The sequence below is a fragment of the Peromyscus californicus genome, unplaced genomic scaffold, assembly GCF_007827085.1.
Source record: "Peromyscus californicus insignis strain IS unplaced genomic scaffold, ASM782708v3 Scaffold_8__1_contigs__length_139910024, whole genome shotgun sequence".
Taxonomy (NCBI): Eukaryota; Metazoa; Chordata; class Mammalia; order Rodentia; family Cricetidae; genus Peromyscus; species Peromyscus californicus.
The window spans coordinates 62,303,486-62,319,977 of NW_026294606.1; the positions used below are offsets into that span (position 1 = coordinate 62,303,486).

The 16,492-nt window shown below is 41.8% G+C and overlaps 1 protein-coding gene across 30 annotated transcripts in view; it reads left to right on the forward strand.

Annotated features, from left to right (window-relative positions):
- Celf2 (CUGBP Elav-like family member 2) overlaps nucleotides 1-15,399 on the forward strand; it is an 842,930-nt gene extending 827,531 nt beyond the window's left edge. For 14 of the 30 annotated variants that reach the window (XM_052727707.1, XM_052727708.1, XM_052727705.1 and 11 more), the window contains 3 exons: nucleotides 439-636; nucleotides 4,923-5,066; nucleotides 7,950-15,399. In XM_052727707.1, coding sequence (XP_052583667.1) covers nucleotides 439-636; nucleotides 4,923-5,066; nucleotides 7,950-8,077 — 470 coding nt within the window. In that variant the 3' untranslated portion in view covers nucleotides 8,078-15,399. The remainder of the gene's footprint in view (nucleotides 1-438; nucleotides 637-4,922; nucleotides 5,067-7,949) is intronic. The other 16 variants (XM_052727690.1, XM_052727691.1, XM_052727698.1 and 13 more) reach the window with 4 other exon arrangements.
- Nucleotides 15,400-16,492: the final 1,093 nt, after the last annotated feature.

The window sequence follows — 16,492 nt, forward strand, 5'->3', positions numbered from 1 at the left end:
CCTAAGAGCTGTAGTCAGTGGACAGCAGCAAACAGATGTGATAGGCCTCGGCCACTAAGGTTTGGGCTTGGTTTGGGTTTTCTTTTCCTTTACATGCTTCTAAGATCTAAGAAACAGAAGGTATATATTTCAAAAAGGTAACAATGGTACTTGCCAGCAGCACACTGCATGGAGTGGTTCTGTCTGACTTTAGGGCCTCACTGCATTTTTATCACTGGCAAAGGGAGGGAGAGTTATCATTGCTTAATTCTTTTTGTTCTCCACATTCTTGTGATTTATTTCTTCCTGTGTGTCGTTTTTGACTTTCTGTCAGTTTAATTGGTGTGCTGGCTGCATGCTCTTGCTGTTGTACTGTGTCAAATGATTCTCTGACTTCCTTTGGAAAGCACTAATGAATAAGTGCTATTTCTCTTCTCTATTGTTGGGTTTTTTGTAAAGTTGCTCAAATGCTCTCAGGTATGGCGGCTCTGAATGGAGGACTTGGCGCCACGGGCTTGACGAATGGTACGGCCGGCACCATGGACGCCCTAACCCAGGCCTACTCAGGAATTCAGCAGTATGCGGCAGCTGCACTGCCCACTCTGTACAGCCAGAGCCTGCTGCAACAGCAGAGTGCTGCGGGCAGCCAGAAGGAAGGTGGGTGTCTAGCTGTACCTCAGGGCCTGGCGGGGCCAGCCGGGTCTGCATTTGCCTTTACAGCATGCCCAGAGTATGCTGACTTAAGCCAGTGTCTTAAGAGGAATCACCTGCTTAATTGCTAGTATTCACGTTAAAAGAAAAGTCTCAGGCATGAGCCCTTTGTCACAATCTTCTGTTCATCTTAGGTGTTCCTCAGTTTTTCACGAATCCCTTAAGAAGTTCTCATCCATCGGGTGCATACAGGAAATGATTTTCTAGTTGCTACCATCAAAAATGCCCGATACATCCTCTCCCCAGAACACTCGGTCTCTCTCCTCACACAGAAACTTGTTAGTGAGAGGTGCCATCTAATGCAGTCTGGTGTGAGGGAAGAACTTCTCTCCTGAATTCCCCAGGTTCTTGGTGTCCATGCCCCTTGAAGTTCTCAATAAGCAATGGGCTCCAACTAATGGTGGAATCCTCAGTTAGAAATGACTTAGTTTGCTGTATAGGGAGGATGTCTTCTGGGAAAGAAGGTAAGTGATGGGTTCAGTGAGGCAGGGTGCATTTCAGCAAGCTAATACTAAGAATAAATTAAAGCTAATTGTAAAATGGTATATGGCCTCATTCAAATAAGGAGAGCTTGTCCTTCTTCCTTTTCATTCTTTTGCTTTATTGGTTGGTTGGTTAAGACAGGGTCTCATCCTTCAGCCCAGGCTGTCCTTGAATTTGTGCCAGTCTTCCTGGCTCCACCTCCCCAGAACTAGGATTGTGATTACACTTGTACACTACCACACTCCACTGTTTTAATCTCTTCATTAGCTGAAGTTGCTGTAAAGCAGTCAGCAATGTGTGATTTTATTTCTGACTTGTTCAGAATATGGGAAAAGGTAAATCAGAGAAGATTTTGTTGGTTGTTTTCTTCTTCCCTTTTATCCTCATTTTAGCTACAAATGGCTTTGCTTTAAATATTAATTTAAAGATGGTAATCTGCTAAGTGGTATCATAGTTTTACTCTGCAAAGTTAGTATCTTTAAGGAAATACAACTTAAAAATAGAAAATAAAATAAAGTTTCGTTTAACAAATAGCATAGAGATCATGGAAAAAAGAAAAAAATCCATGAGATCTAAGTTACTCCTCAGCTCTTTCCTCCGAGCTGTGACTTCTGTAAGTATTCAAGCATGCCCAGCTGTTTGGACAGCTGTGTCTCACGGGGTGTTTGAAAGGGACCCCCTCATCATGAACACCACAGATCTTCCCTGAGAAAGCCTGTCTTTGTTTAGTCCCTGTAAGCACTGTGAGCAGTAAGTACCATGGGAGAAAACCTGTAAGGTAACAAAGCTAAGTCCCCTAAATGGTTCCGGAGAACGCTGGATGTCTCTCCATTATCCAGCATAGCTTTACAGGACAATATACTTGGGCCACTCAGATATAAAACTGCACCAAAAGATTAAAAATTCAATGGCTAAAGTCTGGGCACTGTAACAATGTTTTTCTAAATGACTTCACCCCAGCTTACTGCTACTGTAAGCTGCTTTTCTATGACTTGTAAGGACTAGAGGTCAGGATCACCATGTCCTACTTCTAATTTAGGGATGTTGGCTACCAGTGATATGCTTTAGGGCTTTTTTTTTTTTTTTTTTTTTTTGGTACTAGTCATAGCTTTTGGTTTGTTCATTTCATTGGTTTGGGTTGTTTGTCCCTGCCCCCAGCCCCATCTCTTACCTTCTCATACCTCTCTTTTGATCATCTTCTCACCCAGTTAATCTAGCTCAAGGATATCATCCATCTGCCATTAGTTTAAAATGAAGGGAGAGAACAGGTCTACTACTCAGCAGATTTTGAGATTCCCTAATCTAAAGATCTGTCCTTGTTCTGACCTTTAGTTAGAGTTGAAATGTACCCTGAACTACTTAGTCATGGACTCTGATATATTTTTCCACCACAGGAAAATTAGCCATTTACTAGGCAAAAAAAAAAAAAAAAAAAAAATGACTTAAATGAATGTTTCCATAGCTAATTTTCTGAAGGATTATAGCATTTCTACAGATGTAAACATCAGGAAAGTCCATCACCTTTCATGCCATTGTGAACATCCTCTGGCTGCTCTCATACATCCCCATCTCCCTTCCTCAACAGGAGGCAAGTTTTGTACACACAGATAGTTAGAGCCCTCAAGTACCCAGCAAGTGGCACTTGTGGTTTAGTGTAGCTTTGTTCTAAAAGATAGTTGCCTCTAGGCCTTGGAGTTTTGTGCTAAATCAGGCACCCTATGAGAAATACAGACTACAGCAACCAGCCTGTCGGGACCACTAATATAACAGAACTGCCAGTTAAGGTGTTGTGCTAGGAGAAAGTGGACAGACAGACAAAACGAGTGAGTTATGAAAAGATTTTAAATTACTTTTAGAGATCTAGGAGAGAGAGAGAGAGGGGTATGTGTGTGTGTGTGTGTTGGAATTTTTGTTGGTTTGGGTATCAGCTACATCAGTTACATACAATGAATGTTTTTCTATATGAAACTTTTTTTTTTAATCTCAGTTGGGAGGGTTAAAAGATCAAACTGCTTCTTGGTAATGGCATGGCAGAGGAGGGGGATCAAGATACTGGGAATTTGTCCCTGGGAAAATAATAAACAGAAGGACCAATACCTCTTTTTTTCTGTCTCACTGTTCATGGTCTCCCCCTCTCTGGCATGGACAGAATCAGAATGTATATAGCATTCTGGATTCCCAGGATCATTCAGGCACAGATAGTCTGTCTTGTTCATTAAAATGCACTTGCTGCTCAGGCTTCAGGAGTAGCAGCATTCCTTACAATGCAGACTGAGCCCCATTCATCCTTCTTGAAGCATTTAAATCCTTTATTTAAAAGCACACTAAGTCTGGGGTATACATTTGGCCAGTATGCCTGTTACTAAGAACACACACAGGACAGTAGCACTTAGCATGCCCATTTCCAGCATTGGAGTTTTCGCATCTATCCATATTAGGATCAGAAAACAGAGAAGGAGCAGTGTCAACTATAGTTGTCTCCCTTTAAAACAGGCCTCCCTTGAGCTGGATTATAGAAATATCCATAGAATCTGTAAGCATATAGTAATACAGACATGGTTTTAAGTAAAGAAGAAGTAACTACATCTCTGGCTTCAGTAAAGTCTTATTCTTTATGACACTTTCTTCATTAATTTTCTGGGGGCAGACAAAGATGTGCCCACTTATTTTTACAAAGTTCTTTTTAATCCCCATCTTCCTCATATCCATACACATAGATACCATTCCCCACTGTAAGAGTTCTATAAGGAACTCAAAGGATGCTGGCCCCTGAACCACATGGGATAGGCAGGCAAGTTCCCTCTCCTGTGATAGCCACGTGTAGAAGTCACTTCCCCAGGTCTGTGAGCTCCTTTTCTCCCCAGCATCAAGAAGTATCCCAGCTTTGTCCTCTCTGTCCAGTGCGTCTGGTTTCCTTCTTTTCATTCTTTTACCTTCCATGCAGCTCTTGTATTGGTGAGTCTTGAGTTCAGTGAGGAACTAAGACAACTAACCTTTCAAACAGCATAGCCAAAACGACCTTCTCCCTCCCCCCTGCTTTCTGGAATTTGCGTGGAAAGAGAAAGGCTGTGTTTAACTCCCTCTTGCAGAAGTTCTTGGGTCCACTGCACGCACAAAGTCTAATCCTCACTGATAAACGGCCTGTCACAATTGTAAGATTCTAGCTACCTTTCCCCCAGTTGTTGACTCCCTGCCAGTCATTCTAATAAAGATGATTATTACAGTGTGTGCGCACAGATTTGCCAAATCAAAACTGCCTGAATACCTGGGCAAATGATTGAGAAACCTGAGCAGCATTACTGCTGTTGTATTCATTATTCTAAATTGCTGCAATTTGCTTAGAATGCAAAGAACATTCTCTTCCACTTCAGGAGATAGTCTGCACATAAAACATGGCCACCCAGGAATAACCCATGCATAGTTTCCATCCCTGTCCTGCTTACTGCTACCACCCTCACCACCATGAAGATGAGATCTAATGCGCAGCTAAAGTGAGCCAAAGAGGCTCCATGAAAAAGAAGCTACTTAGAGCACATCCCACCTCCCCACCACATCCCCGCCACCAATTAAGAAATTTTAAAGGATGAATGTTTTCCTGAAGATCATGCTGGCACTTAAAATTATCCATCTGCTTATTCTTTATAAGAAAAAGCCAAATGGCTAACCTACCTATTACTAAAGTATTCCTAAGAGGCTTTGGGGACTAAGACTTGGGGGATACCTTACTCTGATTTTTTCTTCCTCTTTAGGTCCAGAGGGGGCAAACCTCTTTATTTACCACCTTCCACAGGAGTTTGGAGACCAGGACATTCTGCAGATGTTCATGCCCTTTGGAAATGTTATCTCTGCTAAAGTCTTCATTGACAAACAGACCAATCTGAGCAAGTGCTTTGGTATGCAAAAGAAACCTAGCTAAACATTGCAGGTTTCCCAGGCAGGAGTCAGGATAGGGCCTTCCTTATGGTGGTGGCTCCTGACTTTCTAGTTGCATGTAAACAGATTTGGGCAAAGTTATTTAATCAGAAAAGGGGGAAGTGCTACATAAAAGGGGACATTCCCTTATCTTAGGTAATATTCTATACTGTAGTATTAAAGCATCTTCCTATATATCTTGATTCTTTCTCACCATAGAGCAGCAGTAGTTTCTTCAAGCCCTGTAGATGGTGTCATGAGTTTTCAGTCTGTACTGTTACAGATGACACTGCGGACACTCTGCCACTAACTCCTTACTCCTACAATCTCCAATAGCTCAGACTTAGCTTACATTTGTCCACACTCATAAGCAGGCTGCTGCCACACTGGATCTCTGCAGACTAAGGACAGCAGTTGGTGCGTCCTGTGGTTACAGAGAACAAAGCACTATGATAGGCTTAGATTGAAAAATGGCCAGGGCTGTGTGCATAGGCCAGAGCACACAAATATGCAGGTATTCATCAAACACTACAAAGCACCTAGCTGTCAGGCCTTGCACCCTTGGGGTCCAGAGGGAGCATGCCTCCCCCCCATAACAGAGTAATGAAAATTCCTGTCCTGGTGTTTCTATATGACAAGGAGAGCATTTGTTAAATCCATGACTTCCTTATTTTTCAAACTGATTTAGCCCCAAAGATATTAAGAGGCCAGGGTATTCAGAGCTTTTGTTGACATCACTCCTACAGTTTAATAATTCATATTGTAGGAGGTGGTACATTTTATAAAAGTAAGATATGGACCAAAAGAAATAGGATTGTATGTGTTACAAAGAAAAATATCTAAAGTAGAGTAGTTTTCAAATAGCCATAAGTTCAGACTTTATCTGGCTGACTGGTAGATAGTGTTTTGGTTCTACAGCTCTGGTGCTAAAATCTTTCATCATCCAGAATGGTCTAAGCCTCAGGGGTTAAAAGAATTAATGCACCAACCATTTCCAGTGATAGTTTTTACCCTAGGAGAAAGGCTGTCAGCCTAAGCCCACTACACCTCTGCTGTGGGAACTGTATAGAAACCCTTGTAACAGCTGAGGAGTGAAATGGAACCTAAGCTGTCACGTAGGTGCATGCATGTGAGAGCCAGGGCTTACCTTTGGGAAGGTTTCCTGGGCAAGGTTTTTAGACAGACATATTTGTCATAGCTGCATAATTGTTCTAAGTTTATCTGGAGACTAAAAGGGACAGTAGTCCATGATTTGAGGAAACATTACCTTGGAAAGAGATTTTATCAGTCCACAAACTACTTAACCAATATGTTCATGATAATACAAGCTGTAGCTGTGAGAATCCCGGATGTATTTTCAATTTGTCTTAAAAGCTTTGCCTCCCAGGTTTCTCAGGGAGTGAGTCTATGTCTTAAGCTCCCAGTTTGCTGAGTTGCTCGTCGTAATAAACCCATCCTTTCATCCATCTCACTCTTGACCCATTTCCATTCTTTAATCATCTTGCCACTTCTACCTAAAAGACCCCAAGAGAAAGGAGAAGTCACATCAGAGTGAAAATCTTAGACTTGAGATTACTTTGACAGGAACTGGAGGAAATAGAAATATAAACAACCATTTTTGCGTTGTAACTTCCCTATGGAACGTCTTCCTGCCTTAGACCTTGTGTCCACTTTTACCAGCTGAGAACTCTGCTCAAAGTATGTTTATGTCCTTTGCCCCCTCCACTGGTTTGTAAAAGAATGTTCTCTTTAGTTTTAAACCTTCATAGTAGTAGATAAGTGAAAATGCCAGAATCGTCCATGTTTCAAAGTGAAATTCAATCCATGGAGTAGCTTTCTGTCTCCACTCAGAGTCAGGAGGTGCACAAGCTCACCACTTGCCTGACTGGCCTCCCACTACCCTGTTAGAATGAACTCTGCAGCCAGAATTCCTTCCTCCCGAATCTTTCCAGAATATCAGTTGTTCTGTTTCAGAAACAGGCATGCCTTTCTCCTTTCTCTCCCTCTCCTTCCTCTCTCTCTCTCTCTCTCTCTCTCTCTCTCTCTCTCTCTCTCTCTCTCTCTCTCTCTGTCTCTCTCTCTCTCTCTCTGTCTCTCTCTCTCTCTCTGTCTCTCTCTCTCCATGTTTTCTCTCTGTGTCTCTCTCTGTGTCTCTGTCTCTGTCTCTCTGTCCGTGTCTCTCTCTCTCTCTCTCTCTCTCTCTCTCTCTCTCTCTCTCTCTCTCTCTCTCTCTCTCTCTCTCTGATGGTGGCTTATTGTTGCAGATACAAATAACTGGAATATGTTGAGATGATTATTAAGCCCTGAAACAAAGAGAAAGGCATGGAGGTTTTCACCTCTGGGTTTGAACAGTAATTCCAAAATGCTAAGAAGCTAGTATACATTATTCTAATTCAGTTGATTCGGTGCTTGACTCATCCTAAGCCAGCCCTTTGTAGACTCTGTCTATGAATAGATTGAATACTTATTCTCTCCCGAGGATTCTTTCCAAAGGATCCCTTGGGGGGCAGGGAGGGGGGGAGGGAAAACAAACAGGTATGACTTCAAAGCACTAAATAGAGGGCAAGGTTGACTAGAACAACTTAGCTGCAGTTTTGTGGAGAGGGTTCTTGTCCTCCATGGAGAATTTGCACTCCAACTAGCTCTTTCCCTACTTGCCAGTGGGTATTACCAGTGTTGTCCACAGGCATGCACTGTGCATGCCTAGGACTGCATAAACCTAGCAGAGCTCAGCTCAGATCCTGGGACAGGCACCTCTCAGCATTTGCAGTCACTCTATGCCGGCCAGCCCCGCCAGCCCCATTTTCTGATTGGCTTCCCCTTCACCCTGACCTCCCTACCTCCTTCCCCTTTATGTTTTGCAGGTTTTGTTAGCTATGACAATCCAGTCTCTGCACAAGCTGCAATCCAGGCTATGAACGGCTTTCAGATCGGCATGAAACGCTTGAAGGTGCAGCTGAAGCGCTCCAAGAACGACAGCAAACCTTACTGATCCTAACCCCAGAAGCTCCCTGCTCTTATTTTAGCTTTCTTAGGGTAAGTCCCACAAGCCAGCCTGTTCTCAACAGGGAAGGCAGAGGAGGGACCACAATGCCAACTTTTACCAAGAGAGACGTTATTTTTACAATAAGGCCTCCATTTCTTCCACTCATGCCCCACCCAGTTTGCCATAATTAAACTTGGGCTACCTTGTTTCTGTTGAGTAAACCCTCCTCCTCTAATGTGCCACTGTATTCTCCTTCATTTGGCAATTTGAATATCCTTACTCCTTTTTAAAATGTTTTTGTTTTGCTTTTTAAAAGAAAAACATATAAACAAATAGATGACATCTTGAGATTTTAAAAGGCAAGCAAACACTAATGTGCAATTCTAACTCTGAAACCACTGGTGCCCCAAGAGCACTGCCTGGAGAACTCACCCCTCCTTGCCCGCCCGCCCGCCCGCCCGCCCCTCAGAGGGCCCCACGTTCAGAGTTAACATGGTGGCCTAGCAGAGGGAGAAGCCAGGAGACGCACTTAAAACACCACAGAACATCCTCCCACTACATTGGTTTGTTTTAATATAGGTAGGATTTGATTTTAGGGTTCAAAGAAACATGACATTTATTGGTCAGATTATTACACTGGTTGTCTATTTTGTTATTGTTTTATTTTTGTTTTTAGAAAGGATTAATGTAAAAAAAAAGATTTAGAGATCTGTTTCTTAAAGCTACAGGGTTTAAAAATAAAATAAAAATGAGTGAAAATACTTGATGTTTCTTGAAAGATAAATTTAATAATAAATAAATACATAAATAATACTTAAATAAAAAAAGAAAGCCACAGGCCTGTAAATTTTATTTGTAAAAAAAGCATTTCTATTTTTATACAAAATTTTTACTGCCTCAGAAATAATGGAAGTTATTTATTGCCTATTGTTAACTTATTGGGTACCTAAAGAGCAGTTCTCTGTCTAGCTAGGACCTTCTGAAGTAGTCTCTAGAGGAATTGTTCCAGGAATGGGCTTTTTTTCACTGTTGAACCCTAGACCTGAAGTTCATGCTTTATCCTCTCGTTGTTTGTATCTGTCTGATTATTTTGTTCGTAATTTCCATTATCTAGTTTACAGTTCAGTTGTCTTGACTTCCCCATATGTCACCTTTGTTCAAACTGGACCCTCTCCTCTGTCCCTCGCTAGTCCCTCACCCCAAAACACCCAGAATCCATCCCCTCTCACTCTCTCCAGATGGATTCTCTTGGGGTTTCATTGTGCTGTGGAAAAAGAGTGTAAGAAATGCAAATTATGTGAATGGCTCATAGACTCCCTGAAGACCTAAGATTTGCATTAGTTTTTCTCCTGCACCCTTGAAAGTGATTTTGTTGCTGCTGCGTAGATTCTGTGTAACTTTTTACTCTTCCTTGTTTTCTCCCTAGACATCTTCATGCCCGTTAGTTCATCGTTTGCCTAGCATGTCCCTGTGGCGTCTCAAAAACAGTTTCATCGTCCCGTCATTGTTTCTGATGTCTTTCTGACCTCACATCATATTTGGTTCTCCTACTGACCTTTGATCTAGTTTGACCTTTGAAATTTGCATGTGACCTCATCTAGCTATGAATTCTGGGAAGTCAATGTGAAAAACATTGCTGCATTCATGCAAGACTGAAACTATTAGACAAATTATAGAAAAAAAAACCTGTGGCAAAAATGTTTCTTTCTTATTTTTTTTTTTTCTTTTCATAAAACAGACTTGAAAGTATTACACAGGGATTGGCATTCTTCCCGGTCACTGGTGACAATAGCAATATGTGTCCAGGGACACAGAATGTTGGTTTCTAACAGACTACTTCCAAAAACAGTTTGAGAAAAAAAAAAAACTGTCTGATTTTAAGTCTCTAGAGGTCTGTAATAGTTTTTACATTTTTCAGGCAGTGTAAAGTTTTTTGATAAGGCCATTTTAGGTGGCTCACTTTCTCATTAAGATATATATATAGAACCACTTTTTGTAGATTAGTATAAGAAAACTATTTACCCTGTTTTGGGGCAAATGCTACCTATTTGTGTCACCTTTTGCTGAACTGACTCACAGTTAGACAATCCATGGTTTGACGCCCATGAAATGACCTATATTTTATACTGTTTCAATGTACAGGAGAAAGGTTACTGTAAACTGTCATGTCGGTGCTTCTGTGGATTCAGTTGTGCTCCCCTCATGAGTCTCAAGGTCTTAATGTTACTTGTTGATAAGACAAGCTTAGAATTGGTTTTCTTAAAACAAAAAAAAAAAAAAAAAGAATCTAAAAAAAAAAAGTTGTTTGCTTAAAAAAATAATTTCATGTGAGAGAAAAAAAAAAAACTATTCCAGAATAAGTTTTGTGTTGGCTTGAGAAGCATTGATGTCACTTTTTTTTATTGTGGACTATTAGATGTGTTTGTGTTCAGCAAAATGTGATCTGTTTTTGTTTTTTCTTTTAAAGAAAAAAGTGAAAACTATATAGTGCCAAATTCCAAAGGTACTTCCTTCCTAGAGCTCCGGTGTGTTTCTTGTGAGAAGTAATTTGATAACATGGGTATTTTATTATGTGTTTTGTATAAATCCCTAATATTTAAAAAAAAAAAAAAAAGGTTACAAAGTTTGTTAACTTGCTATTCTGTGGTCTTGTTGCCTGAACTGTTCTCGTTTGTTATTTCTCTACGCTGTTTTTGTAAGACATTGTATAAGTGCCCATGTGTCACTTTTGTAACCACTCTATACACATCAACGCTGTGAAGGCAACCCTCACAATGTATTTTCTTCATAATATCTGGAAACCTCTAAGGTGAGAAAGTCTTGAACTTTTAACCCTTTCTACCCAGAGCTATCTGGAATGTTGGTACCTTTTTATACTGTCGGCCTTGGGTTGTTTTGGGGTGTTTCTGATTTGGATTTTTCCCATCTACATCTTCTAAGTTCTTATTTTTGTTCTTTGAGACCCACCCACACACCCAAAACTCTTAAGTCTTTTTCCTACATTGTTTTTTTTTAATTCACCCCCATTCCTATTGTCTTTCGCTCCTTTAGTTTAAGTGTAAAAGATGGAGTTAAACCCTGTGAAGGTAAAAACAGGTAGACTTAGCCCCAACATAAACCCTAAAGACACCATTTGCTTTTTGAGATGGGGTTCCATGGTATGTCCTAGTGTATAATATTTTCATACACCCTGCAGTTAAATGGCTTTTGAATGGTTCAGTCTTTCAAGGAATTTTGCTCTTGTTTCTTAAACACTCATAAGTAATGCTGAATCAGCCATTGTGCTAGGGATTCTTGGACTCCAATGGACACCTGAATATGCAAGGTATCTGTGTGAAAAGCCCACACGGCTTTTCCTTGCCTCTCCAGTTTTCTAGGGTGTTTTGACTTTTGATTGAACACATTTAAAGGGGCTGGCCATGTAAGAGGGGCTCAGCTGTGTTCTTCACCACAATGAACCAAATACCCAGGCCCAGTTCCTGCTGCCACTTTTTAAAGTGCCATATTCCTCTGAGTCTGGCTTTGGATGAACAGAAGTCTTGTTCTGACAGACCCTAATGTCACACCTACAGTCCCAGCACACACCCAGCCTCGGGGAAAGCATACCCTGCAAGCTTCTGGTCTCAGCTCCCTTTCCCCTATCACCCACCCCATTGGTTTAATGTGTGTGTGTGAATGTGTTAGATAGCCCTGAGATGGAAAGGATTCGCCTCTCACAATGCAAAAAACCAAGTTTCCTCCTTACAGCACGTGCACTTCCAATGACATGATTCGTGTTCCCCACACCTGTTTACTACTGCCGGGGCCTTCCTTCATCCTTGAGGGCTATTTTGTACTTTCTGCAGCACTCAGCTTAATAACAAAGTGGTCACACGCATTTCTCAGTCTCTACTATATGGTGGTGTGTAGATACACGTGTAGAAACCAAGAGAATTCCAGTTGTATTTCATAGACCATCTCATTCAGAATCTATTTAATCAATGACATAAATCTAAAAATAAAATCAGATTTTTTTTTTCCCATGGATGCAAACTGCCCTCCTTCCTCTTCACCCCCTGCAGTCCCCCGAAGAGGCTCGGGCCGGCAGGACTTTCTGTTGAGTGTTTCTCATTTTGCAGGCAACCAAGACAGTACATTAAGAGGGAGGTTTTGGGTTTTGCATGTTTCATTGTTAGAAAGGTAACCTTCCTCAGAGACAAACTGTCCTCTATCTTTCAATGTCAAAAGGACAAAGCCGCGAGGGTGGACAGGGCCTGTTTTGGAAGACTTTGGAAACACAGGGAAACTGCGTTTTTAAACATCAAGTGTAGAGCGTAGGCTTTTCCAGCTCACTCGGAGAACTCTGATTGAGTGGCGCCCCAGGTGTCCCAAGTTCACCTTTCTCTCACCGCAGGGGTTCTGCTTCTTTGGCTTGTGCTACTCTGGAATCATTTACTGTTTCTGTTTTTATTATCTTAAGTGCTAATTAAAAAGAAATAAAATTTTAAAAAAATGTAGTTTCATTACCTTTTGAATAATGTCATACAAAAAATGTATTTGTGTTTTTTGTGCTGTGGGAATTGTTGTTTGTAGATTAATAATACCATTTTGTTTAGAATTACAAAATAGTTTTTAAATATTGTCTGAGAAAAGCCAAAGTTAATGCAACCTAGTGGAAACTGTAAGACCATTTGAGTATTGTTTCTGTTTTATTGATGCATTTGGATTTTGTTGTTTGATGGAATTTGAGCCAAAAAACACAAACGCAGGCTTTCCTATTTCTACAACCGATTGTACTTACGCATTTTGTACCAGTGGGACTTTTTATACTGGAGATTAAAAAAATGGAAATTTTTGTGGCTTACTCTTGTGGGCCCCTGACAATGACTGATTTCAAGTTTGATTTCTGGCTGATAGAAAGAAAGTTGCTTTTCTTTTAAGAATTAAAAACTTTGGCTTGATTTCTTTGTTCCCTTTGCTTATATCTAGCATTAGAATTTTGTCTGAAAATACAGCGGTAAGTTTCACTTTTTATTCTGTATTGTGCAGTTACACAATAAGATAACTAGACTTAGAAGTACTCAGTCACTTTAAGTGGATAAATGTATTAGTTAAACTTTAGGAGTTTGCTTTTTTGCTGTTTAGATTGAAGTTTTTTCTGACCCTCCTGTCCTCATTGTGAACATAACCGTGTAGTTGAAACAGTCAGACTTATTTTTGTAATGTATGTTATTGTGTGATGCGATTTTTTGCTTCTGTCTCCAATATTAAACCATTTTCCTAATACTTGTTTCTCTCTGCGTGTTGTGTTGTTGGTAGTCATTCTGTGTTGGTGATGCATCTCTACACCTCACTGTTGCACGTATCCGTTTTTTTTCTATATGTTGTGTAAAAAGATACAGTCGATTCCACCTAAGTGAATATCTGATTTGGGAAACGAGGAAACTGCACATCCCACCTCTGGTTTATGCGTAGCCTACCCTACCCACTGCTTCCAAGACAGTATGTCTTTTCCCTGTGACTCATCTAGTAACTGCTTACAGGGCTGGACTTGACAAGGCATTTTATGGTCTTTTGACCACACCTGTTCCTTCCCTCTCCTCTCCCTCATGTCCACAGTTCCTAACTAACCACCATGAACTCTCTGCTGCAACCTTAAGAGGAGCAGAAGCAACAGACCCAGGGTTTCTTCTGTCTGCCCTCCAGTCCAAAGTCACCTCTCTGCAGTTGAGCTTAGGCAGGGATCACCTTTACAAAAGAGGGGAGCTGTGAGGGAAGGACAAAAGAAAACTAGCTGGTCAATGGGGGACGAAAAGAGTTAAACTTAGATGTCTGCTACATCGGTTAATAGGTATGTATAGAAATGCATTTCCACAAGCTAATCAGTTTAATCCAGGAGTAGCTTCAACTACTAAAACTGATGGAAGTGGGAAGACTGCCAGGTACTCCAATGGAAGCTGGACTGAATGAGGGAGGTGGGCGGACTTCTGCTCAAGTCCTCACCGTCCATTTCCAGAGGGTAGCTCATAATGCCATAGGTCCCATGCTTCCTCCTGGATGGACACAGGATAGGAAGAGCTGTGTTCCCACTGTCACCCAACCCCTGGTCAGAGAATGTCCCCACTCCCCTGCAGTGAAAGCCACAGGCCCGCCTTGCTCTACTGTCCACCAGCTCAGGAATCTGGCGCCCCTCAAGGTCATCACAGATGCCATGGCTGGCTGCTCTCCTCCCTTCTCACCCCTTCTAACTCCTCAGTGTATGCGCTCTGCCTGCGTCAGGCCACCCTGAGCCTGGTGCCAGGAAGAGTCCCCTACAGCTCTGGCTGCCTACCCTCTGGTTTCAGCTGGCCCCTCAGGTCCCTGTTCTTCAGTCAGGTCAACAGCCGCGGGCCTACCAAGCAGAAGAAAGGCGACTCTTTGCTTAGGCCGAACACCTCACTGGGATGAGTTTCAGAATCCTAAGCCTGCACCGCTGGAAGCTGATTTCCAGCCACACTCCTGCTGTCTCTCTCACTGCCTAGTCAGTCAGTCTGCCTCTGAAAGGCCGCTGCTTCCGTTAGTGAGGAAAGATAGCTAAAGGTGTGATTCCTTTTTCTTTCTTTTCTGGAAGGATGGGCGGCACAAGTGGGGGGAAAGACTGGGAAAGAGGATGATCAAATTCTTTCCAGGATGGATTTCTCTTGGAAACACAAATATGACCACCATTCAGCACAAGGCATAATGTTCACGCACAGAGAGACAAAGGTTTCTCTACAGAAGACACAAAGGCTTGCTCCTGTAAGCACTCGTGACTATAAAGTTGGCCACTGCTTAAATTCGCACTCAGTGTTGATTTTGTAAAACTCCGCTATGGTGTGAGCAGGTCTGTCTACTTCCCATGCACAGAGCACCTTGAGAAACCACAGAGCCAGATACGTTTCCTGGCTGATGGATACCACATGCCTGCCAGGCCACGGCAACGGGGTATGATCAGCAGGCTCAGAGCTAGCAAGCTAGGCAATGCAGTGAACATAAGCGGACCACGAATCGTTCCTGATAAGTGAATAAAACATTGTGGCCAGACAATCAGCTTATTCACTTATCAGGAATCGACTGTTCTACTAACTCACTGTTTTTGTTTTTCATTTCTGTTGTAGTTCACTATTTTTGCTGTGTTCTGTTTTTTCCTCTCATGCTTGGGCAAAATCACTGGGAATATTACCTTCATGTGACCATGAACCACTTCTATCGAGTGAAAATGGTATCTTAACAAAATCTATGCACTTGCTATCAGGAACACAATACTGGATGTGTCTTATATATATTGAACTATATAGTACTCGATTTCTTAAATAAAGCTTAAGAAAGGACTCATGTGTAAAGTTAATGTGATTATTTCTCAAAGCAGTGTTTCTAAGGGGTATTGTTTTAAGTCTTGAGTGATATAGGATATTTTTCATTAAAATTATATCGTTGTCTTTATGAATTAATATTCAATAAATTGACTTTGGAAACAAAACAGAGTTGGTGGGGGGAGTTCTTCTGAGTGCATTTTAGCAAGGTCTGGAGTCTCATCCTCCTTGGTGGCTGTGGCTAATCTCTAGCCAAGAGCTGCATGAGGCAAAACAGAAAAATCCCTTTGCTTCCAAAGACCACTAGGAAGCAACTCTATACATCCTCACCCAGAAAGCCCACTGCCTGTTGAACGTGTGATCTTGGACTCTGAAGAAGGGGACAAAAGAGGAAGGGCAGGCCTGAGACTCATGCTGGTGTGTCAGGACTGTGTCAGATGGGGGGACACTAGTACCACAGCCTGTGGAGGGCAGTGGCAGTTCTATTCAGGACTACAGAGTGAGGGACAGCAGAGAAAGCATTGATCATTCTGCATGAGATGGTAAGATTTCAAAGTCGCTTGTGAGGGGAGCTAGCCTGTAAGTTTCCAGGCTGTAAGTAGGAAGCCTGCTGCTTGGCCCCTTGAAAGGGAGCTTTTGAAATATTCCTACAGGCTTTATGTTTGAATAGAATGGCATTTCTATTAGATCTCTCCACCTTGGGAGTTTTATGTTAAATTTGTGTTTCTTACTTACGTATGAGTCTAAGAAAAACTAATTTTCTGCCTGCAAAATGGCACAGACACCTACCTAACCCTTTATGAAACAGAAAGAGTGTGGCTCCTGAAAACCCACTGAGAAGCCAGAACTCTTCTTCCATTTTTTGCCTCCTCCCACCCCAAACTTTCAACTCGTAAACGTGTCACACCCCAAAATCAAAGCTTGTAGTGAAAGGTGAGGGTCAGGAACCGGTTGTCAAATCAAGGGAGGGGCTTGATAACACACCCTAGGTGGCACCATGCTGTCTAAGTAAAAGAAATAACACTGGAAACACTGGTGTGCTGGATCTGGGCTCAGACATTAGGGGCTAGCCAGACAAAAGACAACGTTCCCTCTCTGAAGACCATGTCCA